This window comes from Zalophus californianus, chromosome 3 (genome assembly GCF_009762305.2).
Source record: "Zalophus californianus isolate mZalCal1 chromosome 3, mZalCal1.pri.v2, whole genome shotgun sequence".
Lineage (NCBI taxonomy): Eukaryota > Metazoa > Chordata > Mammalia > Carnivora > Otariidae > Zalophus > Zalophus californianus.
This window is the reverse complement of record NC_045597.1, coordinates 11,966,071-11,992,812: the sequence shown is the minus strand read 5'-3', so window position 1 is coordinate 11,992,812 and position 26,742 is coordinate 11,966,071. Positions and strand designations below refer to the sequence as shown.

Here is a 26,742-nt window from a genome sequence, read left to right as displayed (position 1 = left end):
GCTGAATGATATTCCATTTATATATATAAATTCCATTTATTTATACACACCCCACATCTTCTTTATCCATTCATCTGTCAGTGGACACTGGGGCTGCCTCCATAATTTGGCTATTATAAATAATGCTGCTATAAAGATAGGGGTTGATGCATCCCTTTGAATTAGTGTTTTTGTATTTTTTGGGTAAATACCCAGTAGTGTGATTACTGGATCATAGGGTAGTTCTACTTTTAACTTTTTGAGGAACCTCCATACTATTTTTCCATAGTGGCTGTACCAATTTGCATTCCCACCAACAGTGCACGAAAGTTCCTTTTTCTCCACGTCCTTGCCAACACTTGTTTCTTGTGTTTTTGATTCTAGCCATTCTGACAGGTATGAGGTGATACCTCATTATAGTTTTGATTTGCATTTCCCTGATGAAGAGTGATGTTGAACGTCTTTTCATGTGTCTGTTGGCCATCTGTATGTCTTCTTTGGGGAAATGTCTGTTCATGTCTTCTGCCCATTTTTTATTTGGATTGTTTTTTGGTGTTGAGTTGCCTAAGTTCTTTATATATTTTGGATACTAACCCTTTATCAGAAATGTCATTTTCAAATATCTTCTCCCATTCAGTAGGTTGTCTTTTAGTTTTGTTGATTGTTTCCTTCACTGTGCAGGAGCTTTTTTTTTTTTTTTTTTTATGAAGTCCCAGTAGTTTATTTTTGCTTTTATTTCCCTTGCCTCGGGAGACATATCCAGAAAAATGTTGCTACAGCCAATGTCAGAAAAATTACTGCCTGTGCTCTCTTCTAGGATTTTTATGGTTTCAGGTCACACGTTTGGGTCTTTAATGCATTTTGAGTTTATTTTTGTGTATGGCATACAAAAGTGGTCCAATCTCATTTTTGCATGTAGCTGTCTAGTTTTCCCAGCACCATTTGTTGAAGAGATGGTCTTTTTTCCATTGTATATTCTTTCCTCCTTTGGGAAGATTAATTGACGGTATAATTTCGGATTCATTTCTGAGCTTTCTGTTCTGTTCCATTGATCTTTGTGTCTGTTTTGTGCTAGTACCATATTGCTTTGCTTACTACAACTTTGTAATATAACTTGAAGTCTGGAATTATACCTCCATTTTTGTTTTCTGGGGTTTTTTTAAATTTTTTTTTTATTTTTCAAGATTATTTTGGCTATTTGGGGTCTTTTCTGGTTCCATACAAAGTTTAGGGTTGGTTGGTCTAGGTCTGTGAAAAACGCTGTTGGTATTTTAATAGGGATTGCATTAAATCTGTAGATTGCTTTGGGTAGTATAGACATTTTAACAATATTTGTTCTTCCAGTCCATGAGCATGGAATGTCTCATTTCTTGTGTCATCTAAATCTTTAAGTTTATTATTTTTATTTTTTAAGTTTATTTTTAAAATACTTATTTTTGTATATAGTATTAAGTAAAGGTCTAATTTTCTCTTTTTCCATACAGCCAGTTGTCCCACTGCTGTTCATTAAATGGTCTGTCCTCTTCCTGCTGACTTGTAATGTCTGCTTTATCATAAACCAAGAGCCAGAGTTTACTTCTGATCCCCAGACAAACTCTCCTGTTTCTTTGCACGGTTTGCTCATCATGTACTAATGCCTGTCTAATTGCCACCGTCTAATAGTCCATTAGGACTGCTGCTGGTAGTGAACAGCCCTCCCTTATTATACTTCAAAATATCCATGTCTAGTTTTGGCCCTTAATTCAACTTCACGTTGTCTAGTTACACCAAAAAGACAACCACAGACTTTTGAATTTTGAACCGGTGAGGAAGAGCGCCTCCCGCCTCTTGAGGTCTTCTTCCGGAAGTCGCGTTCTTCTTCCGGAAGTCCCGTTCACCCCTCTCTTTACGTAGTACTGTCAGCAGAACCGAGTCCACGTGGCGGGAGATGAGAAACGCAGGAATCATGTGACACACACACACACACAGAGAGAAAACGCTATTTTTAAAGAAAAGGGAATATGGATATTCAGAGCCAACCAGTGATCTTTGCTGCAGACTGAAATCGACAGTGTCTGAGCAGACTGCAGTGTTGAGTCTTTGCAGGCCGGACTGGGTGGAGTTTTCACTTAGGTCTTCGGATATCCTTCAGTTAAGTTTATTGATGTGAAGTGTTGGGGCCTGGAAGCAGAGGGTCAAGAAAGAAATCATGAGATGTCTTCGGCACAAAAAAGGTGGTTTTATGAAAGCAGGGGGACGGGACCCGTGGGCAACAAGAGTTGCTCTGGGGTTGTGAGGAGGAACTGGTTACACACTTTCAAGTTGGGAGGGACTTAGGGGTGGCCGAAATGTCGAAGGAATTTGGAAGCAAGGTTTCCAGGACCTTGAGGGGCATTTACTATTGTCTAGTAAAACCTTAGTCATGAGACCCTTCAGGTGCGTATCAGTGGGCCACATGTTTGGAGGATGATTGCTAACATACATCTTGGGGGGTAGAGATAAAGGAAATTTCCGAAGGGATTTTTATATGCTAAAGACTTACAGGATACTGGAGGTGGGGCTGATGGCAAGCTAAGGTTGCCTTTTGCTCTTAGCAAAGTGTTGACATTGAGGCAGTTGAGTTCCTGGAGGAAGGTCACTCTGCCTGTCCCAAGCACTTGTCAGTGGGCCATAAGTTGTAAGGAAGTTTAATTAAAATATCTTTTACCCTTTGCTCTCCATATTTATTTACTGTTTTCTCCATAGAGTACTTGCAGATCTTTTGTTAGATTCCATTCCCAAGTACTTAGTAGTTTTTGTTTGTAAATAGTTATTTTTTACACTTGCATTTTGTGAATGCTCACAATAGAGGACTGTCACTGATACTTTTGTGTCCTGTACTCTCTTATTCTCATTTTCTAAATAGACCGTTATCATGTGTAAATAATGGCAATTTTGTTTTTCTTTTCATCCTTCTGCATTTTCTTTCATAGTTGGTTAGTTCGGCCTCATTTTCCTGTGACTTGTATTGAATGCAAGAGGTGGTAACAGGCATTCAATCTGTTAATGTGTAAATTACATTACTATATTTTCTGAGATTTCTGAGATAAATCCTAATATAGTACATTATTTCAGATAAGATGATTATTTTTTAATCATTGTTGGGTTGAGTTTACTAATATTTTATTTAGGATTATTTTATCTGTTCATAAATGAAAAACAAATTGTCTAATAGTTTTTCTTTTTTGTAATGGCCTTGTCTGGTTTGGGAAGCAATGTTATATAGCCTCAAAAAATTGCTCTCTCTCTCTCTTGCACTCTCTCTCTCTTTTTCTCTTCTCGAGAACAATGTCTATAAGATAGTATGTCCTTAAAGGTTACATAGACTTCACCTATAGATTTTTGGTGGGTAGATTTTTTTCAGTATTATTTCAGTTACATTAATGGCTAGAATTAGTCCAGTTTTCTGTTTCTTTTTGTAGGTTTTTATGGAGGTATATAAAGAAGTAAACATTTATAAAAGTAATTATATAAATGTACTTTCTTGGATTTTATTTTATTTAACATCATATTTGAGAGATTCATTTATATTGCTACATATAATTGTAGTTTGTTCATTTTAACTGCTGTATGATTTTATATTACGTGATTACACCATAATTTATCCACTTCACTTAGTGCACATTTGGGTAGTTTCTGGTCTTTGCCTATTACAAATGATGCTGCTGAGAACATTCTAGTCCATGCCTTTTGGTGGACATGCGTTTTCATTTCTGTTGTCTAGGAGCAGAATTGCTGAGGTAGACACATGTGTTCAGCTTTAGTAGATGCTCCTGAACAGTTTTCAAAAATGATTACCAATTTTTTTTTCTTGAATAAGTTTTAGTAAGTTATATTTTTCCTAGAAAACAATCTATTTCATCAAAGCTATTGGTATGAATAAAGTTTTATGTTTTTTTAATGTCTGCCGTGATATCTCTTGTATTATTCCTAATACTATTTATGTTCCTGTCTTTGTCTTCTCATCAGGGTTGCCAAGTTTTCCATTTTACTTTAGTTTTCAAACAACCAACATTCAGGGCACCTGGGTGGCTCAGTTGGTTAAGGGTCTGACTCTTGATTTCGGCTCAGGTCACGATCTCGGGGTTATGGGATCAAGCCCCACGTTGGGCTCTGTGCTCAGCACAGTCTGTCCCTCTCCCTCTGCTCCTCCCCATCACGCTTGCTCTCTCTCTCTCTAAAATAAAATCTTTAAAAAAAAAAAACATTGGATTTTATTGATTCCTTCTATTGTGTCTTTATTTTCCACTGTATTAATATCTGCTCCCAGCTTTCTCAACTAGCATCTGCTCTCATTCTTTCTAATTTCTTTAGATTATTGTTACTTTCTCTAACTTCTTGAATGTACTTAACTCTTTAATTTTCAGTCTTCATTTTCTTTAAGCTCAATATTTTAAAATTGTATCAACTGTTTAATTATATCCCACCAGATTTGATAAGTAGTAGTCTCAATTTTATTCTTTTTTTTTAAAGATTTTATTTATTTATTTGAGAGAGTGCGCACGCATGTGCGCACACACACACATATGAGTGGAGGGCGGGGCAGAGGGAGAAGGGGAGATAGAGAATCTCAAGCAGACCCCATGCTGAGTGTGGCGCCTGATGTGGGGGGCTTGATCTCAAGATCCTGAAACCATGACTTGAGCCGAAACCATGACTTGATCCAAAACCAAGAGTCAGATGCTTAACTGACTGCGCCGCCCAGGAGCCCCTCAGTTTTATCTACTTTTAGCTGTATTCTAATATCCATTATGATTTTTCCATTTTTGATTTCCAGTGTGTGAATTTTTGTTTGTTTTGTATTAATTGTAATTTTGATATTTATTTCAAATTTAATTGCATTGTGGTCAGAAAATACAGTCTGTGTGGTATTTATGTTTTGATGTTTGTGGACCTTTCATACAGGACTTAGTACACAGTCACTTTTTGTAAATATTTTATGTATAATAAAAAAATGTATATTCTCTAAATACTGAGTACAGGCTATATACACCCACTTATACAAACTTGTTATTTATGTTCTGTATTATTAATTTTTGTCTGTTTGATCTATCAATAGATGCTAACAATTAAATGTCTGATGTTTCCTCTCCTCTCTTTTAATTTTTGTTTTCTATAGTTTGACACCATTGTGTTTATAAAAATAATACTGATTTGGGGTGCCTGGGTGGCTCAGTCGGTTGGACGTCTGACCCTTGGTTTTGGCTCAGGTCATGATCTCGGGGTTGTGGGACTGAGCCCCACGTTGGGCTCTACACTCAGCATGGACTCTGCTTGTCCTTCTCGCTCTGCTCCTCCCCCCTTGCTCACTCTCTTTCTTTCTCTCTCAGATCAATAAAATATTTTTAAAATAATAATACTGATGCATCGCAGTGATTTTTATCTCCAACAATGCCTGTTTTGCCCTTGAGGTCTAATTCATTTGACATGAATATAGTGACATGACATCAGGTTTCTTCTGTTAGTACTTCTCCAATACTTCTTTTTCCATCTTTTTCCATCAAGTTGTCTATGTTTTTATTTATGTTCTAGGCTTACTGTTGGGGGTGGGTAGGAGAACATTTCAAAATGGAGAATTTGTCCATGTATATTTATTATGATCACTAGTATGTTTGAATTTCTTTCTACCAGTATCTAAAACAATTCTGTGTAATGTGTCTTTTTAATTTCCCTAATTTTTTTCAAATCTTTTTTTTTAACAATATCTTACTTTTTTTAAAAGTCTTCCTTCTATATCTTAGTCATTTTAAAACTTCTGAAGTTATAGTTGTTTTCAGTTGTTATACATTTAGGTTTGCAGGGGGCACCTAGGTGACTCAGTCAATTAAACATCTGCCTTCGGCTGAGGTCATGATCCCAGGGTCCTGGGATTGAGCCCCATGTCACCCTCTCTGCTCAGCTGGGAGCCTGCTTCTCCCTCTGCCCTTCCCTCGCTCATGCACGTGTGCACACTTTCACTCTCTCAAATAAGTAAATAAATCTTGTAAAATATTTAGGTTCTTGGGGATCTAATCCTCCTATTTATTGCACATACTGAGTCTTACTTATGATGGGTTTTTTTCCTCGTGGGTTTTAAATTTTGGATTCTAAGTGTTTCCCAATTGGAGTTTTATCTATAAATCCCATATAATCCCAGGGTAAGAGAGTGGTCCTCAAGAGTAATTTTACATTTGCTTCTGCTTGGCGCCTCGGGTATACCAGCTCTATCTCAGAACCAATTCTTATGTAATTTTTGATGGGTTCTTAAAACAGATAGTTATGTAACTTCAACCTCAGATTTCTTATTTCTTAATTCTCAGGCAGGCCAAGATTCCTGCCCTCTCCCTCAGTGCAGCTTTTGGATTTGTTTTTTTCTCATCTTCTCTTTCACTGAGGGTGTTGCCATTTGAGGGTTGTGCCTTTATGTAGGTAATGAACTCAGAGTCACTACCTCTTTCATACCCGACACCTCATCTCCTGAGCCCAAATAGATGATAAGACCCAAATGGGTTCTAGGTTAACAGGATGTGCTCACCCTTTACCCCCAACTTTGCGTACTGTTTTGGTTTTCCAGAGCTTGTTTCTGGCACCTTGGGACCTCCGTTTCTTCCTTTTATGTTCAGCTATGCATGTAAAATATTTTTTTATTTTGTTGAGCATTTTTAGATGTTTATAGGAGGAAAATTTTCATGTTGTCTTAGTCTGTAATTTTCCTAAATCTAGAAATAGAGATTTAAATTGATAAACAAAAATATTGACAGATAGCTAAAAACATGAATTTTTGAAAAGCATCATGCAGTGCACATTTTTCTTCACATGGTGGCTTTTTTCTTCACTGATGACATAGAATAAGCAAGAAATGACTTTGGCATCAATGTAAGTTATACATAGAGCTGCTCAAGAGGCCAGTTCTGGTCCTCACTTCCAAACTTCTTGTCCCTTTGTGTGGGTTTGCCTTTGCGTGCTCTCCCCTGTCCCTCAAGCTGGGTTTTATCCCCACCTGCGGACCCCCTCCCCCTCGAGTAAGCCTGCTCAGAATTTGCTTAACTGAAAGCAGGAGGAAGGGAGGAGGAGGAGCTCCGGGTTCCTGGGGAATGAGCAGTGGATCAGCCTTCTCTCCGTGTCGTCTTCCCTGTCCCGTCCGGCAGAGCCCTGAGCTCCTCAGGCCAGAGGAGGTGGGATGGGGTCGGTGGGGCTGAGGTTCAGAACGTTTGAGTTCATCCTCCGTTGCCTTCCAGAGCCAAGTTGCACAAACAACTCCGGCAGTACCGTTGCCTCCTTTCTCTCTGGGCTCCTCCTGCAGGCTGTTGATTTCGTCCTGTTGGTTGAAGGGCGATGTGATACTTTAGGGTTTGGATTGCTTGCATTCAGCAGCTCAATATGACGTTTTCCCCATCTATGGATGTGATTTCATTGCACGAGAAAGCCCTTCCAGGCATTAGGATGGTTCTCCTTCTGTGTCTTATCACTGTGTGTTGGTCTATTTCTAGGGAGGAATGATCAATTGGAATCGTCTTTTCCCTCCTTTACGTCAGCGACGGAATATAAACTATCAGGATGGTCGGCGGTCAGAACAACAAGCATCTCCTCCTCTTGAGGTTTCTGAGGAGCAGGTAATCAGTAACACTGGTACTTCTCCTAAACCTGTGCTTCACACTCGAAGCAGTTTTGCTGAACAAGAAAGAAATCAAGTGTATAAATACGAAGCTTTTGATGACAGTCAAGCTGCTGCTGGTAACAGTGACAGACACTTGGACTTTTATTGGCTACTGTGGGTCTTAAAGTTTGAGGAAGGCATGATTTGGGGGAAAAAAAACCTTGTGATCACTTATTTTGAAATATATAATACTTTATATATACAGGAAGCTCCTGGCGTTTGTTCTCTATGAGAGCTAGGAGAGAACAAGACAAGGGCAGGGAGGGAGTGGTGCTTCTCTGGGTATAACTTTGGTATGGTTTTGACTTAGGAATCAGGTTAATGTTTTACATACTCAGAAAGCAAATCAACAATAGGGACAACCATAAACTAGAAAGAAACAAATAAGTGATCCAACTGTATTTTAAATGAATAACATAATCATAGGAGAAAGGGAAAAATTAATTTTAGTAACTTTTGAACATTATATACCCTCAGTCTAAAGAAAAAGAATTGCAGAGCAATCTTAAGGTCTTCCTAGGTTTATGTTCATAGTAGTATGAGCGCAGCAATTCTGAAATTATGTTGTGTGTATTGTAGATTTGAGCAAATGAGGAAATAGGTTGATCTTACTGTAGAAGAAGGAAAATACAAATTCAGAACAGGGGAGAGCAAGGAAGAACCCTGTGGGATTAGATTGGAAGTAGAGGTATCAGCATAAACTCATGATTTAATAAGTGTGTGTGTGTGTGTGTGTGCGTGTGTGTGCGTGCGTGTGTGCATGTGTGTGTGTGCGTGTGTGTGCGTGTGTGTGTGTGTACATACATGTGTCTTAGCTCTGTCAACCTAAGGCGAGCAGAAGCGATGGCATCCCAGTAGCACTGACCACGCCTGGTGCCCAGATCTAGTTTCTAAATATGTTGGCCCACTGACAGAAATGAGCCTCTTTAGAGAAATGAAATGGTGGGTCGCAGGCCCAGGGTTGTGAAGGAACAAGATGACCCTGGACCACCACGCAAGGAATTTAAGGAAATGCTTCATAACTAAGGGAGCAGGCCCCAAGGACACCAGAGCCAGCTTGAGGGGGCCACACGACCAAATTGGGGACGTAAGATTTGGGTACCAAATAAGGACAGGGGCGCCTAGCTGGTGCAGTTGGTTAAGCAACTTTTGGTTTCGGCTTAGGTCATGATCTAGGGTTGTGAGATCGAGCCCCGCGTCAGGCTTTGCGCTCAGCACAGAGTCTGCATAAGACTATCTCTCCCTCTCCCTCTGCCCCTCCCCACACACACATGCACCGTCTTTCTCTCTCTCTAAAAACTAAATAAATCCTTTAAAAATAAATAAATAAGGACAGTACTTAATATAATCCAGTGCACAGGGGGGTAATCCATGAGTTCATACTGATATTAGGAGATTGTGTGTGTGTGTGTGTGTGTGTGTGTGTGTGTGTCCACAAAGGAAAAGGAATGTAAAGTAATAAGGAATGATTGATGGTATTAGAAAAATCCTAATTTTGCAACTATCAGAGACAAATCAGTTTAGGTACAAATCATCAATACATGAAGAAGAACGGGCTATTTATATAATCTCAAAGTGTATCTGCCCACAAGTTGCTTATTAATTACCAAAGGAAAATAGTTAACTGTACAATGGAGAAACTGGACACCAGCTTAACCAAGTTATCAGAATCATCATACCAATAATGAACCAATAAGGCATTGTGGGCATGCCCTGAAAGGACACATCAGTTATGTATTACAATAAAAAATCCATAACTTTGATCGTAAAGAAAAAGCAGATAAACCCAATTCGAGGGACATTATATAAAATACCTGACCCATATTCTTCAACAATACTGCGGTCACAAGCTGTTCCAGATTAGAGATTAAGGAGGCACATTAACGATCCTAGACTGTGCTCTGTACCGGAAAACATTTTTGGTGAACAGACATGTGAGAGTCAGTTGGTGCAATTGGACTGTGGGTTAGATCATAGTTTTGTATTAACGTTAAGTGTCAAGGACTTGGTATCTCTATGGACTGCGGCTAGGAAAGAGAATATTCTTGTTAAAAAGTACGCATACTCAAGTACTAAGGAGTAAAGGGACATGGCGTAGGCAACTTCATCTCACCTGTTGGAGGAAAGAATAAGAGAGTGTGGATAAACAGAAAGTAGCTGTGGCAAAGTAATGGTGATCTGGATGAAGAGTAATAGGGTTCTTGGTACTGTTCTTGAAACTTCTCTGTAAGTTTGAAATTATTTCAGTCTACGGCCATACCACCCTGAACGCGCCCGATCTCATCTGAAATTATTTCAAACTAGAAGGTTAAAAATATCTGTGAAGTTCAGAGCATTGCAATAACAACACTTTTAAATTTCCTTCTGCGTTTGTTGCTTTCTTCTCATCAAACAAATCAAGGGCAGCATTTCATACCTGGTCATACTGTCCAGCCCTGTCCCCAGAGTACACAAAGGTCCCTCGGACCCAGGGCACCCGGTCTGGGCGGGGCTCCCACTGCCACCCTGGATTAGGCCACCATAAATGCCTTGGAAAGAAACCCGTTGAATGTGCCTGATGAATTGATCCAGCTTTTCCCCTCATGACTTCTCACTTAGACTGATCATTTTAGTAGCTCCTCAGGACTGAGAGGTGGAGGAAGGAGTTAGTTCTCCTCCACCTCCATTAGAGAATTTCTAGAAAAATGGTATTCCCATAGATAGGAAAATAAAGCCCAATAACTCAACCTTTTGTAAGATGTTTATGGTAACAGATTAAAAAATAAGCTAATACTCTCCAATTCAGGTAAAAAGAAGGAGAGTTCTCTTCTGTTACTGTTTACTTGCTAGAACCACAAGTCACATTCCTCACAGAGCAGCCATTGAGGATATGAGGTATTTAAAGGTGAGACAGTTCTCAGTGTTGGCACTTTGAAACAAAAGTGTCAAAACACGGCAATGAGGAGAATGTGTGTAATTGAAGTCTTCAGGGTGTTCTAATGAATCATTTTCCTTGATCCTCCCAGAATGACAACAGGTTAACACGTTGTCAGATCCGTTTCAACAACATTTACTTCCTTGCTCTGGTATGAAGAGATGTAAATACATCAGAGGCTGTTTTTAACATATGCTTCCTTATTCACTGATTTTCAGTGGTTGTTTCTTGTGTTTCTTGATTATCGTGAACATGGCCATTACAGGCTACCATTTCATTAAAACACAGGTTCTTCCCACTGTTTGTTATGTAGACTCTTGGCAGACACCTTGGCAGATAGGTGTTAGCCAAACTGTAAAAGACAAAAAAAAAAAAAAAAATGTTCTTGCCTGCAGGATGTTTACAGTAATGTTTAGAAATATATATTTAGGGGCGCCTGGGTGGCTCAGTCGTTAAGCGTCTGCCTTCGGCTCAGGTCAGGATCCCGGGGTCCTGGGATCGAGCCCCACATCGGGCTCCCTGCTCCGCGGGAAGCCTGCTTCTCCCTCTCCCACTCCCCCTTCTTGTGTTCCGTCTCTCTCTGTGTCTCTCTCTGTCAAATAAATAAATAAAATCTTTTACAAAAAATGAAATACATAGTTAATATATATAATCTCTTGGTTAGCTTGTTGAGGCTAGACACTATCTAAAATAATACTTGTTAGTAATCAAATAGCTTAAATGAACAAGACCTCTTTATGCTTAATTCTTCAATTAAATGTGCTGTATCTTCTTTATTTAAATATCAGAGTCATGCTATTTATTGCATTAAGAAACAATAATTTTTTAAACCAAGAACAATAAAAATGATTGAGGTTTTTCTGATGTAAAAAAATACTTCAGGAATTTTAGTGAGTCCTTTTAGATAGGAAAGCAAGGGTTATTACGAGACAGAATGTGCATCTCTTATTAAATCTAGTAATAGGCATACAGCCAAAGAAAAATTTTGCCACTTTTTCTGCTTTTGCTGTTGTTAAGTTTCTGGATTTTTGGTTCTTCCCAACCTACTTTTACTGTTTTTCAACAAGTGGACTCACAACACCTTTGCCAATTCATTGTCCTTTGAAGATGCCATCCCAGCCCCTTTTAAGAATCTGTCGAAACCAAGTGCCACTCTGTCAAAACTCTTTTTAATAATAAAATGTGCTCAGATGTCTACTATCTTAAAAATAAGTATATACATTCCATTTCTCTTTCTCTTTTTCTTTTTAACCAGTAATTCTCATATTACACCTATACTCAAGGTAACAATGAAATTTTGTCCTATAAGCATCCTATTTTTTTTAAATCAAAGGAGGAAGAAACTCACTAAGTTTGTCTTTCTCAAACCCTCCCAATCTTAGAGAAACGACTCTTCATTTTTTTTCTTAATGGGATACATGGGTAAAATCGGACCGGGAAGTTAAATGGGACTAAACCAGAGCTAAGGCTCAACAGAGGGAAGGTAAACTGTTACCGATCTCAACGTTCCCCCTTCCAGTCACGCCTCTTTTCCTCCTCATCAGCCAAGAATTATCACCCGTCTGCTCTGCATCAGGTTGGCCACTGGGCTAGGTTCCTGAAATACAGAGATAAATAAGGCATCATTTCCTGCCCTCACATGGTGCAGAGTCCGGGGTGGGGAGCCAGGCCCGGAGATAGCCCCAGTCAACTCTGCACAAGTGTCCCGGGGCCATCAAAACTAAGAAAGGACTGCCAGCGCCGAGGGTGGGGGCAGTGGCATGTGTCAGCATGTGGTGAAAAGTGCCTTACATGTGGGGAAGCACAGGTGGGTGAGGTTGGAGTGGAGGATGACCTGAGGGGCTGGGCAGGCTCCCCAGCGCCCCGCAGTGCTGCGTGAACTTCCACTTCTGCGTTACAGGCATTAAGGCACCGTGGCAGGATCCTAAGCGGGGGGTTATGTCATTGGGGTTCCCTGGAGGGTGGACCACACATGGAGGAAGGAGCATGTTATAACCGTACTGATGTATGTCACTTCTTCCATGCCTGCCCAGGAAATGTGCTTGCAACTGCTCATGAGACTCCAGCCCCGCTGCTCTATAGCCACGTAGTACGTTTATTATACATGAGACCAATCCACATGATTCCATTCCTGTCCTCTGAAATATTCATTGACCCAAGTAGAGAGAGAATGGCTTTCAGCACAGAAGACACTTAAGTCTTAGCTGGTAAATAGCGAAGTGCATTTAGTGTGAGAGAATCTTAATCTTAGTGAGGTTCTCTTCTGTCTTCCCATCTCAGGAACCTTCATCCCTGTCACCGTAAAAACCCACCCCCAACTCCAAATACTCAACCTGATATAAACAGTCCCCTCACTAACATGTTATGTGTTGGGGGTACTTTGTACTTCTGCTGTGCGTATTTCTAATTGCAGTGAGTTGGGAATTGGTCCAGCAGTGACTCGAGTTTTGTCTGTTTTCCCTGGTGGATGGTGAGCTCCGTGAGGGCTAGTACCATCTCTTCCTGTTTCCCCCGTGACACGGAGCCTGACACACAGAGGGTGCCCAGCAGTGGTTAGAGCAGGGCTGAATGGGAAGGTGTGATCAAAAAACACTTGTTTCCACTTACAAATGCGTTAGAGAGTGGTAGTACGTGGAACTTTCCATCTGAACGCCTAGATTAGAAATAGGTTTTCTAAGAGAATACCAAAGCTAAATGTGTTGGAATGAAATATTGCGTGGCAATCGAATAATTAACCAGCTTTTGGGGAGCCTCATTCTGTTGGGTATTCTAAAAGATACAAGCCGTGGAGCTCATCCAGTCTGTCATGAGGGCCTCCTCAGTACCAAAGTCGGAACCAAGCAGAAACGCAAAAATAAGGGGACTCTGAGCAGGTCTGTAGCCGGCAAGAGCATACAGTAACCAGTAACCGTTCACTCAGCCAAGAGCTGTGATCAGAGGGGGTCAGCACTTCTGAGGAGGAGGGGAGTGGTCAGGTGACGGTGGAAGAGAGGTGCACTGATCCCCAGGTGATCTGACTGGGCCCTTGCGGCGGGGTTGCCCGGAGGTTATGTGATCGTTACAGGGACAGGGAGGGAAGGGCGAGCCACATCTCCCATGACTTCTCCAGGGGTGCTCCGCCCAGCAGGCCGTGCACGTGGCCTCGGCAGTGGCCCGCCACAAATGGGCAAACCAGCATGGGGTTGGGTCAGGCATCTTTCAGGTAGGCATCACTTCCTGCAAGTGTCAGAATTTGGGAAGTAAAAACCCCCAAAACTATTTGTTTTTGACACCCTTAGTTAAAGGGAAGTTAAAGAAAACCACAGTCCTACTTGAACAAAACAGCAGAGGAGTATCTCCCTGGGAAGAATTGCCACACATCTCATTGGAATGAATGTCCTATTTCACTAGTGTCAAAAAGTAGTTGAATTGCAGGTAGAAGGCCAAGGTAGGGTTTCATTTATTCCCTTGAGTAAGAGTGATCTTGAGCTAGTAGGCACACATGTCCCAATCATGGAGGATTTTTTTTTTTTAAAGGAGAGGAAAACCAATATGGATTTATCTCCATCTCTATAGGTTTCTTGTTCAGCAGGGTCTCTTTTAGAAAGCGTGTTATGGGAAAAACACATTCGGCCTCGTTTGCCTGGCGAGGGCTCTCCTGTGCTGCCTGCACCTGGTCAAGTTCCCGCACCCCACTGGCCCAGTGGGGGCCTCGGGCCTTTGACCGGGAGCCACCAGCAGAGTCCGGCGCCGCCGGGGGGCCCTTCCGCGCGGCAAGGCTGGAGTTCCAGTGCCAACTCCCTGCTGTCCTCTATGTCACATTACCTCTGAACCTGGCCTCTAGAAAGCCAGGCCTTCCACCACAGAGAACAGGCATCGGTGGTGTTCCACTCGGGTACGGTTAGTTTTTATGACCGAGCGATGTGGGAGACAGGAAAGCATAACATACTCTCTGGATGTTAACCCAACTACACCTGTTTTTTTGTTTTGTTTTTACAGAAATTAGAGAGGGGCGCCTGGGTGGCTCAGTTGGTTAGGCGACTGCCTTCGGCTCAGGTCATGATCCTGGAGTCCCGGGATTGAGCCCCGCATCGGGCTCCCTGCTCGGCAGGGAGTCTGCTTCTCCCGCTGACCCTCTTCCCTCTCGTGCTCTCTAGCTCTCATTCTCTCTCTCTCTAATAAATAAATTTAAAAAATTAAAAAAAAAAAATTAGAGAAAAGGATTATTTAGGTGTTTAGACTAGAAACCCAGGTGAACTCTTCTGATGTTCTGTGGTGAGCAGTTTTAGATAGAAGCTTCCCGGCCATGCACAAGCAGAAGGAGGGTACTTACTGCGCTCTGAAATGGAGAAGGAATGTTGAAAGGAATGCTTTCCAGAATATTCTACGGGGCATTTTTTAAGTTTCCCGAACAGACTCCTGTGAACCTAGCCGGGCCCAGACTGACCGAGACGCCAGGTGCGCACCTGCTTGTGTCTGTGGTCGCAGGCTCTCCTGCCATGGCCGCAGTACTTTACCAGCTTTATCATTTCGGCCCCAGGCTGTTTAGTCCAGCCTGGCCCAGCGGTCAGTTCCTTAAAGTAACTCACGTCGCTAAACTGACCCCTTCTCTAACCACCACTGGGCACCTCCGTGTGCCAGGCTCTTTGTTTCTGTACTGGGGACACACGGCAGGCGTGGTCCTGGCCCCGGTGTCACCAAGCCCAGCTCACCACGGGCACTTCGCACAGACCCTCGGAGCCGCAGAGAGTCTGGCAATGGTCGTTGAATTAATGACACTCCTGTGCGGGCACAACTTGATTTAAACTGATCAGGGTGTATTTTCGGATTTTTATCTAGTCAAGACCTAGAAATGTTACATTGACATTTTCTCTTCCTTTGGATGTTCTAATAGCTAGACTAAAAAGACAGGAAGCAGCCTGTAAAGGAAACAGATTGGGTTTTCAGTGTGATTTAATGTGTTTTGTGGCTAATATATATGCTGTGGATGGGGAAGGAGGTAGAGTATCTGTAAATACCATGATTTATATAATCATCAGAATCGAACATTTGCTAGAATGTGTACAAATATAAAGTAAGGTTTTCTAAAAGTCACAGATCATGTGGGTTTTTGTTAGAATTTTATGCTTACCTTTTAAAAAGATTTTTCCAGTCTTTTTTACTTGGGCCTCACCCCATTAGTTTTCTAGGCCAGTTCTCCTGTGGGCTGTTGAATCGCTAGAAATCTGTAACAAAAATCATCCTTGTGTTTATGTTTAAGCGTGGCCATCTTCGGCTATGGCGGGAGGGGTGCATGTGGGTGAACTTCACCACGAGCCGGTGTTTCACCAGCGTTGCACCGGGTCCCTGGCTGACCCTCCCGCCCTGAGACTCTCCTTCTAGCTGCCCCCTGCTCACTAGGGCCCCCTGCAAACAAGCCATTTGATTGTTGCAAAAGACCCATCAGTTCTTTGACCAACAAAGGATATAAAAGGAGTAAAGTGAAAGCAGTTAAAGTGAATGCTGAAAACAAAACCCCAAGGGTGGTTTTGTCAGGTTGTGGGTACCTCTGAACTGAGGCCAAGAGGGTCAGAGGGAGGGACCCGCGCACCTGAGCCAGTCCCTCTTGGGTGGGGTGAGAATTATCACGGGGTGGTGGGCGGGGGCAGTGCTTACTGAGCTCCTGTCAGGGCCCAGGGGGCAGGCTGGGCTCTCTCATCCCCACTGTGGCAACACGGCGAGCCCGCCCTCTTCGCTCCCTGTCCCTCTGGGTCTCGTCGCGTCTGTCTGGTTACTGTCCACATTCCTCAGCCCAAGCATGCAACTCCGTTGTCCCTGGGGCGTTCACTGTCTGGGACGCTAGGAGAAACTGACAGATACACCTTCTTAGTGTAATTGTTCAGTTTTTAAAAAAAGAACTGTTAACATGATTTCTACTTTGTAAGTTGCTTCATCTGGTTAAAGTACAAGGTCATTCAGCTGGGAAAATTGTCCAGTCACACTTGTCTTCTCACCCCTAAAAAACACAGAAAGTTCTGAAGCCAGTTTGGGCGTCAGAGGATGCATGGCCAGCCGCCACCAGTTTCTGCCTGCAGCCGACGCCCAGAGAAACCTGGCCCGGCTGTCAAAACCAAACTCGGGAGGACGCCTCCCAGGCCGAGAAATCTGTTCTCTTCGCGCCGGCCCCGCTTCTGTACCGAGGACGCAAGCCGGGCTGCCGCAGACCGGAGGGTGCCCTCTGGGGCGGGCAAGCGCTGGGCCTGCCCACAGTGTGGCCAGTGCTGCCACGCTGCCTTGGTGACCCGTGTGGCCAGCCCGTCCTCAGCACCTTCTGGACTCCAAACCACATTCAGAGTCCATGCATGGGAGACTCAAGGACCGGCTTGGGGTCGTGGCCCAGCACCCTCACCTGCTCCCAGCTCCCTCACGGCTCACATGCCATCAGCTCCAGACTGTGAATCCTGATTTGTCAGACAGATTTATTCCCACTGGCCTGGTACACAGAAGCAGGTACTTGTTAGCTCTGCTTGAAGTCCTAGAGGTGACAGAGTGGTGACCGTGAATGCCACGTTTGGCACGCTGTTTGAAGTCGTAAAGAACGGCCACCGTGCTGGGCGGTGGTGTTGTGTTCATGGATAACAGAGAGAAGGCGATGGAGCGGCCTGCCTCCTCACCGGCCACGGTAACTCCACTAAAGAGAGTGGTTCTTAACTGGAAGTCACTGGAATAAACATCATTAAAGATTATTTCAACCCAGGGAACAACGTAGGAAGGATTGCCTGCATTGGACCTGCGTCCCGCCCAAGTCCCAGAGCCTGTCTCCCCAAGCGTGCTGGCCGGGGGTGGAGAAAGCAAGGCGTCGTACTCGGTTTGAAGTCCCCCCAAGGAAAGAGGGAAGTGTGGATTCTGGTAATCAAATGGCAAAAATGATGTTTCATGTCTGGCAGAGCCTAAAATAGATGATCAGACAGATGACTTGAGTGTTAAGAGTGTTGTGGTCTGTAGGCAGCAGCCTGCTCCTGCAAACACAGGATGTCATCAAGACATCTGACTACATCTTGTCACTTTAAGGGGTACCTCGATGACATGTGGAATGGATAGAAACAATATGAAGTAGGTTTTAAACTGGTTAAAAATCTCTGAAAAAACTGTTGGCTAGCCACTCAAGAAGCAAGGGAGGTCTCAAGTGAGTTCTGGGCCCTATCTCTGATTTTGCCTGCTTGACATTTTCATCAGTAATAACTCGAGTGACCTTGTAGAGGTTTGCTAATCACATGTGGGGATGATACAGTTTTGAGGGAGCTGAGTAACCTAGGAGACAATAGAATTTAAACTGAAATTAGTTTTGGTTGTCTGGGAAATGACCAGAGGCCGTTTAACAGAGATGTGTGTGTTCCTAACCCCAGAAGAGCAAATACAACCTTCCAGGGTAGGAGTTGAGAAGCCTGGTTTCAGGTGGAAGTACCTGAGTGTTTCTAGCAGTCCACCCCAGTATGACGTGGTTGCACTCACGGGCACACGCGCGTGCACCCCGCAGACGCACTGCCCTGCTGCACTGAGGGCTGGACGCCAGGCCGGCGGCCGCGGGCGTGCACTGACAGGAGTGCTGCGCTGGAAGGTGTCAGGTCCGGAGGCGCAGGAATGAGGAAAGCAACCCCGGCCCTTGTCCTCAGAAAGCTCACAGCACAGTGGTGGGGAGCAGTCCTCCCTACAATTACAGGGAAAAGTCACAACCATGGTGAGCACAAGACAGAGGTTGCTGGAGCCACAGAACTTCTCTGGGGTTCCTTCCAGTCTGGGAGAATGGGAGAGGGCCGGGTGCCCCCAGAGCCAGCCGATGGAGAGGAGCTAAGCAGGCCAAAGGAGGAAGCACCAGCAGTGATGGCGGGGAGGGCTCCGCAGGGCCTGGGCCAGACCAGGAGTCGGGGTGCCGGCCTAGAGAAATCAAGCGGGGGGCAGCCTTCAGACACTCGAAGTGCTTCATGCAGAAAAGGGAATAGGGTTGTTTTCTGTTATTTCAAAGGGCAAAATTAGGACCTTTGAAGTCCCATGGATGGCAACTGGTGAGAGGCGGATTCTTCTTTGATTGAGGAAGAACTTTCCATCTTGGCCAGTAAGTGGGGAGTGTTTGTGATATTCTGGGGAAGGTGGTTCTTTCCTTGAGTAGGAAATGAAAGCAGAAGATTCCTGCCATTCTGTCCACACTGTCCATCAGCCCAGGGCCTGGAGTCGGCCGTCGCCGGCGGCACCTCACGTCTCCCACGTGTGAGGGCCGTGCGTCTTGCTCGCTTGCTTGCTCGCGGACGGCCCTCTCCCCAGGCCCTGACGGTTCCCTTAGAAAAGAGGGAGTCAGATGTCTCTGACCACAGCCCACAGTAAGCAGGGCGCACGGCATCCATATGTGTGAATATGGAGAACTGAAATGACGCTTTAATGGAAGAAAGACCCTCACTACAGGCATTTTTTTCATACTAATCCTAACCCATCAAGCGTTCATGACACACTAATGAGGGATCACAGCCTCAGTTTGAAAGACAGCAGCTAGAACCCAGCTTCTGAGAAGTGGCCCCTGCCTGTCGGCTTCCTCTCCACAGGATCAGCCTCTGTCCCTAAGGCTCCTCGAGGAGGGAGGTCTCTGGGTGAGGGCTCTGGCCGTGTGGGCAGCCTCCTCCCCTGCCGCCTGCCTGGCTCTGCACCTCCTTCCTCCCTCCCCTCCTCACTTTGGCCCCTCGACGCCCTGCTCCCCTCCCCGCCCCCCGCGCGCGCTCTGCCCACACACACCCTGACTCCCCTAGCCGGGGAAGGAGGGCAGTATCAGGCCCTTTCTTTCCATTTTTGCACCGAGTGCATTGTTTTCTGCAGGAGAGATTAGAAATGGTGACAAAGTCCTCAATCCACAAAAGCCTCTTTGATCCACATGTGGTGAAAATCTCAACAGTTTGTGTCATTTTTCATTATATATTATTGCAAATGTATGTTTCAACCTTAGTACAAAGAATAGATTCCTTTGGCTAGTCTGGGGCCATAAATATTTTTATAATACATTTTTAAATGGGAAAATAGGTTACCAATAAACTTTAGTGGCACTGCCCACTTCGTTGGAAATTGTATGTGAAAGGCCAGGAAGCCTCTGTATTCACAGATTCGGGATTTGTGGTCAAGAAGATGCAAGCCTCATCCTCCCTACGCTTGGCCAGGCCTCAGCCCACTTTGTGCGTGTGTTCTCTGCTGCTTCCCAGGCCAGGAACTTAGCAGATGCTGCAACTCACGGGGAAGCTGAACGGGGTATGGGCATCCAGAGGACCTCCTCTGGCTGGGTGATTCCAGGAACCTGCACACGTTTTTGTCACTGGTGTCTGCCAGCATCAGAAATAGTCTTCAGTGAAGTGATTGTTCACATGCGCAAGGAAGCGTGCCTTGAGAAGTTGTTTGCAGGAATCCGATTCGATACTGAAGGAGTGTGCAAAGTCATGTGAGCGCAGGGCGGCTTATACAGATGGGCTTTCCAGGCGGCACCCCGTGGGCTCGTCCACCCTCTGCTCGTTCTGGCAGGTCGCTCGACCCTTGGGTGCTTGTTCCTTGTCTCTAAAATGAGGATTAAGGGAGATAATTGGACCTATTAGCTATATGTTAAATGTCTTTAAAATGTCGTGCCCGTTCAAATTTTTTTAAAAATAACATTTCACACTAAAATGAAAATTAGGGTCTTTTTTTTTTTTTTTTAAACCTTTCCTACAAAACTCTCACGAGGAACATTTTGGGGGCTGGTGGGTTAGTAGTCGAGTCGCCAGCCTCACCGGATTTCTGGTTGTTTCTGTTTTCAGGTTGCCCGGCTCATGGAGATGGGATTTTCCAGGGGTGATGCTTTGGAAGCCCTGAGAGCTTCAAACAATGACCTGAATGTGGCTACCAACTTCCTGCTGCAGCACTGAGAGTCCTGGGGCGGCTGCACAGGGACTGGCCAAGCCGCTGTTCACCCACAGCGGGCGCAGCCCCGCTGCCCACGCAGCCCGGGCCCCCGTGCTCTCCCGGGCGGACGTTCTCCCATGCTCTCACGGGCAAACTGGTCCCTGCTGCTCCTCCCTTAATACCAAGGCCCTTACCAGTTAAAAAAAAAAAAAAAAAGTCTCGAAAATAAGTTTGCCATTAAATCAGCATGTATTTTCTATCTTTATTTTTTTATGGGGCATTTTCCTGAGTTTGGAGAATCATCACTCATTCCTGATGTGTTTAAAATGCACTCAAACTGCAGATTTCTGTAAGCAATTGAATAGCACCCCCGATGGGAAATTACTGCTGTTGTAATATTCTTTTCACTGTAATGTGTCAGCCTACATTATATCTGATCATAAATGCCACGACAGGGGAAAGAGGAATGTTATTCAGGAAGAGGGTGGCAAAATACTCCTTATGGACTTTTCTCATCACTGTTTCTTTTTTCCCCAAATTTGCTTTCAAACCCCAGTGGCTGCTCGGTGTCACCCTTCCTACGGGCGATGGGCAGTATGGATCTGCTGCACTCGGTCTTGGCCAGGCCTGAGTGAGGAGAGAGAAACGGAGAAGCAAATCCTACCGGACACGGTTCCGGCCCATTTCAGTCCAGGGAATCAGAATTCTAACTCCTCCTCACTTCCATTAGAGAAAGTAATGATAGTCAAGTACGGATGCAAGATTCTGGAATACTCTATGAAACTTAACTGGGGTTCCTTTTACTCAGAATATGTACGGTTAGCCTCTCAGGCTGGGGGTGAAAACAGGACAGAGCAGGGGGTCCCCTGGAGCGGTGCGGGGCCAGCGCTCGGGGTGTCGGGGACGGCAGCGTGAGGCACAGGAAGGAGCCACAGGAAGGAGCGAGGCAGAGGTGGGCCGTGGTGAGCGGGAAGGGATCTACAGCAGGGGGACTGTTGAGATCAAAGGCAATTATGTGACTCTCATGTTCTGCAAAAGGAGCAGAAATGTATCAAATTGATGCAAATTTGGACAAGTGTAATACTTATAATAAAGTTTTTAATGTGTTTTACTTTGTGGTATTTTTTTATTAGACTTACCTAAATAAAACTTTGTTCTAGGCTGCATAATTTACCACGACATTTTTTTTTCTTTTTTTTTGCCAATGCTCCTCTTTCTTTAGAAGATTTGGGTGCTTTTTTTTGGAAGTGAGAAAAGCCCCTTTGTTCCTGTAAGACTGGCCCCGTGAGGCCCAATCCTTAGGCTTGTTGGGGCCCTCAGGCTGCTCAGAATGGGGGGTTGAGATGACTTTCTGGGAGCCCAGCTGTCACAAGCACAGGCCCTGACCTGCTCTGGGTCTCCCCGCATCAGGGTGTAAGGACGGTGGTCGACGGGCAGAGCGTCCCCAGCTACGGTCAGTCACAGGCCAGTGGCTCGTACGAGACAGGCTGAGAGCACTGAGGTGCCTTCAGCTATGAACATCGGAGCCAATCTGGATCCACCGGCGCAAAGGTCCCAGGAGGAACACCCCGTATCCGGAGACCCACCATCTCCTAGGTTCCTTCTCTTGAACAGCACTGAGCAAAATCAAGCCAAACCGGAGGCAGAGGCTTCTCAGTGCTCAGCTCCCAGAGGACAGGGAGCAGACGGCAGCCCCACTTGGAGGATCCCAGCGTGTGGCCTCAGTCAGAAGGGACTAAGCACCCTGCAGTTCTGGTTTGTTTTCTGCAGCAGGGCTCTCTCCTAGATGGGGTCCTGTCTCAGAGAGCGTCGTCCTGCTGAAGGAGCCTGTTTTCTCCCAACTCCCGGCCTCTGTTCCAACTGCCTCCAGCTGCCCATCCTTCGCACGCGACTGCCGGGCCTTTTGCCACCTTCCGTAGCCCCCGCGCTCTGAGTGATCCCAGTCCCGACCACCCCCCAACCCCACACACAGCCTCGGGCACGTTCTCTGCACCTCACTGGAGTCCCCGCTCCTGGCCTGCTGCTCTTCCTGCAGATTTTGACCCAACTGCAGCCGGCAACTGCAGGGGCTTGGATACCCGAAAACATCCCCCTGTTGTCAAGACCCCCAGAAATCCTTCAGGCTGGTGGGACCCCTGAAGAAAAACCTTTTGTGTTCAGTGCATAGTGACGCATGCCAGAGGGGGGCATCAGCAAGCCATTTGGGTTGGTTTCCTAAAGTCTAGAATAAAGATGATGCAGACTTCGGACTTGGTGCAAACAGTACCAAATCGGGCCTAATTTTCAAGCAAGCAGATTCCAGACTGTGCAAATAGAAGAGGGAGAAGGAAAAAGTGGTCTGTGGTGAACCCCACCCCCAATTCCCCCTCTTCCCAAATTAAGGAAAGTCTGCCTCTGAAGTCCCGATTCATAAACCTAGACTGAGCTTGGGATTAGAAAAGAAAGGAAAAAAAAATTCCGGGAAATTGAGCATAAAATTGTGAACACACACCTTCCCGTACCACCTAGAGTTTTTTCTGAGTCCCTGAGTTCAGGTTCCTGCAGCTGTGGTTCTTAAGTGGAAATAAAAGGGTCTACACCATGAACTCGAGTTTTATTTCACTCAGGTAAGCTCAAGTGGTATTTCATTTGTGAGAATCGAAGGCTAGTTTCCAGAATCCCCTAATTCCTGTGGCGTGTTTGTAAAGGGATGGGCCAAGAACGTCAAAATTGGCTTTCTGGCTCAGACTAAAATTTTAGCTCTGAAGCCTCAGTCTTGCACGTAAAGAAGACTTGCCAGAATCACGTGAATTTGCTAACCTGCTGGATATGGTTGTACCTGATGAAGAAGCCACAGCGGCTAAGTGGCGGTACCTCAACAGGACAGAGGTGGGATTTCCGGCAGAGAGGTTGGGGGAGGGTGCACCTCGCTTGGGTCTAGAGGAGGTCGGGGTGGGGGGGCTGGGGGGAGTGGTCGCCAGAGCGGGGGAATGATCTGGAAAGAGGCAGGGGTTAGAGACCTAGATTGGGAGTCCTGCTCTGGGGGTCACCGAGGAACGCAGGGACCGAGTGTGGAGGCAGGGAAGAAGAGGGTTAATTTCCTGCGTTTCTAGTGGAGGAGGGCGCTCGAGGGGAGATGCGAACATCTAGCAGGGGGTCAGGGCGGTGGTGCTGCCGGACAAGGGCAAGGGGAGACGTAGCGTCAGCCCAGCGATGGCGGGTTCCGGAGGACCGGAGCTGGAACACTGGACGGGAAGGGGAGCAGAGGTCGGCTGTGTGCACCGGTCCAGGAAATGTGGGGAAGGAAGGGTCGGCTTGGAGGTCAAGGTAACCGAGCCGGTGATGCGAGACCCTGAGCTCTAGGCCCCGAAGGGGTGTGATCGGAACCGTGAGGAGGGGCTGGCCTTGGGGACCAGGAAGGAGGCTCTGTCCTCCAGAGCCAGAGAAAGGAGACACTGAAGGAAGCCAGGCGAGTCGTGGACTTGGAGCGAAGTTGAAGTTCAAGTGGTAGTTTCTGGCTTCTTAATAAAGGAGGAAGTGAGGATGAAGGGCCCGAGGTGGGGCTGAGAGCTTGAGGAGAGTGGATAGAGCCTTGTGAAACGCAGAGACGCGGTATCGGCCCCTTGCCTTTATTGCCTGCAGCATTTTGGTCCGCTGAGCCCCGGATACGTGGGAATTCCAGAGCCCTGAGAGATGTAGAAAATTCAGGCATCCGAGAAACTAGCTCTGGTGCAACACCCCCCACCCCCCCCAGCCCCAGGGCCTTCAGGCCGACCCGCACCTGTGCCCTTCGTCTGTGTTCTGAGCTGCTCTGGGGTCTTCGGAGGACGCCACCCTGGGCTGCTGGTCCCCAGACACCCACCCTGGTCCTCCCACGAGGACAGGAGTGCCTGGGGGACCCTGGGATTGCTCCAAGGCCGGGCAGGGGGCTGTCCCCCAGTGGCCAGACCCAAATCTCTCAGGGCCTCCGCTGGGCTACCGCAAAAAGAAAAGCAACAAACAGATTGCAGGGTGACCCAGTAAATCCCAGCGGCTCACCGCGCACAAAACCTGCAGAACCCCCACGTCTGGGCCCAGCCGTGTACAGACCCCACTCAGTCTGACTTCACCTGGACTCATTAGCACCCCCACTGACACGGCAAGCAAAGCTGACCCTTTCCCTAAGTGTGGCGTCTTGACTTGAGGCAGTTCCCGGGCTCCTGGGGTGGTCGAACTGGAAGGGAACATCAGTCTGGTTCAAGCCTACATTTTACAGGTGAGAAGGTGGGGTCAGAAAGAGCCCGGAGCCGGAACAGGGGCAGGATGGGCTGGAGGCTAAAAGGAGGCTTCTTGTCCTGCCGGCCAGGCCTGGGCTCCAGCCCTCAGCCTCTATCCAGGGCAGCCCCTGGCATCAGCCGCCCCCCCCCAAAGTTAGCATCTCTCCCTCCTGGGGCTCTGGCGTCCCGCTGGGGAATTCAGGCCCCTGGCAACCTGCAGGGGCCGCAGGAGGAGAGAAGGAAAGATCCATCTATTCCACCTCCAGACTTTCCCCTCGGGACGTCCTGATTGCCTGATTCCTGCCCTGTCCCGCTCAGCAAAGACCCGGGCCGCAGGTCAGAGAAGGGTGGCTGCAGGACGCACTCTCTCGTTGCATGAGGCCAGGATTCCTCGGTGGGGCCAGAGCTGTCTTTCCAAACCACAAAACGTGCCGAAAGCCATGGCCACCTAGCTCTCCGCCCCACCCCCCGCCCCCCGGCATGTGCTTCTGCAAAACCACAGGTGCTCTCCTCACCGTGCACAACAGGTTCAGGATGCTGTCCCTGCCACCTTCCGAGGGCACTGGTGGGGGCGATGCAATGTCTCCCCCTGAGGTTTAAACTGGCATCGAGGACAAACCCCCTTTTTGAAGGTGCAACCCAAGCCGCAGACTGGATTTAATGCCTTTGGGATCTTTACAAGAGGCTGTGGGTTCCTGGGGTGCTGGGCCCTAGAGCCTTATTCTGAATGTAGCACCTCAGTGAAGTGCGAAGCCTGCAGATGTCAGGTAATCCCTCGCTGGGCGAGGCTGTAAAGGGTACACCAAGGGGGAGCGCCTGTGTTGCGGTGGGAGAGAGGGGGTCCCAGCTCCCTGCTCCCCTTCTGGTCCCCCTGCCCCTTCAGAGATGTGCTGTGCCCCCAGGTGGGGCAAGCCAGCCCCCGAGCCCGGTTGGCTGACTTTTCTGTCTTACATTTATTCACAGGGGGACTGTGGTCAGTTTTGCTCTTTTGTTGTGTTAACAGCTGTGCACAGAGATTTGAGTGTAAGATTAGGTCACGATGTTTGCCAGGAGTACAGCATTGTACCTAAAAACTCTCCGGCCTAGCACTATCTGTGCAGATTCTGTAAAAACCCTAATTTCTGTCCCTGTGAACTAACCACAGTCTTTCATCAGCGTAAGGCTGCAAGGGTCCCAGAGGTCTCTCCAGAATAGGCGAAGTCTTGGCACGCCAATGTGTGTGGCGGCTAAGTGTCGCCTCCTCAGCAGGTGGGGGCCGTGTCGTGCTTAAATCTGCACAAAGATGAACGTGATGTCAGCATCTGTGGCTGCCTTATGGTCAAAGGGGGGAATGAACTTACTTTGTTCAAGCAAAAAAGTCAAGCGATCATCGAGGAGCCAGCCTGCTGAGCGGAGGGGGCACGCCGCGGCCGGCCCTTGTCCCGCCTGGGAAGACAGTCTGAATGTGAACAGAGCCGCCAATAAGGCCAAAAATACCTGCCCAGCCTCCTAATTCCGATTGTCGGCATGAGGGACCATTTTAAATACTGATGAACTTCCTACATTCAGAGCTCAAAACCACTCCACAATGATTAAAACCAATTTGAGGATATAACTGTTTTGAGGCAGAGGAAGGAAAGCAGAGAGGGCTTGGGGCATACAGAGCGTCTGTTTTACTGCTGCTTCCAATATCTTACATAGATGCTCTATGTGCAGCTTTGTATCAGGAAATATTCAATAAAAAGCTGAAACCCTCCGCAGAAAGTTTGCATCCCTCTTAAGGGCTTGCAGACGTCTTCCAGAGGTTTAGACCGGGAGGCTTAGCGCACCCCCTCCGTTGGGAGCACCCCAGAGCCCCACCACTGGAATGTGACCGCAGCCTACGGGCTTGAGAACCCAGGGGAACTTCTCACACCCTTGCTGGGGCTGGGGACAGAGCACAGCATTTCCTCAGGACTCACCCATGGGTTCTGATGCTTCCCAGGAGATTCTGGCGTGGTCTCAAACCTTAGCCCTCCTGTCCAAACCTGGTAGACAACCCTCAAAGAACACCAGACCCAGGCCCCCCGCCGGACGGTGATGTCTGGCCTGGGCGTGTGCTTTGGGTGGAAATT

General features: G+C 46.4%; 1 protein-coding gene across 2 annotated transcripts in view; it reads left to right on the top strand.

Annotated features, from left to right (window-relative positions):
- Positions 1–21,548, top strand: part of UBAC2 (UBA domain containing 2) — a 168,528-nt gene extending 146,980 nt beyond the window's left edge. The window contains exons 8-9 of one of the 2 annotated variants that reach the window (XM_027588548.2): positions 7,467–7,589; positions 20,330–21,545. In XM_027588548.2, the coding sequence (XP_027444349.1) occupies positions 7,467–7,589; positions 20,330–20,437 (231 nt within the window). In that variant the 3' untranslated portion in view covers positions 20,438–21,545. Of the gene's footprint in view, positions 1–7,466; positions 7,590–20,329 lie in introns of both variants that reach the window. The other variant, XM_027588547.2, reaches the window with a different exon arrangement.
- Positions 21,549–26,742: the final 5,194 nt, after the last annotated feature.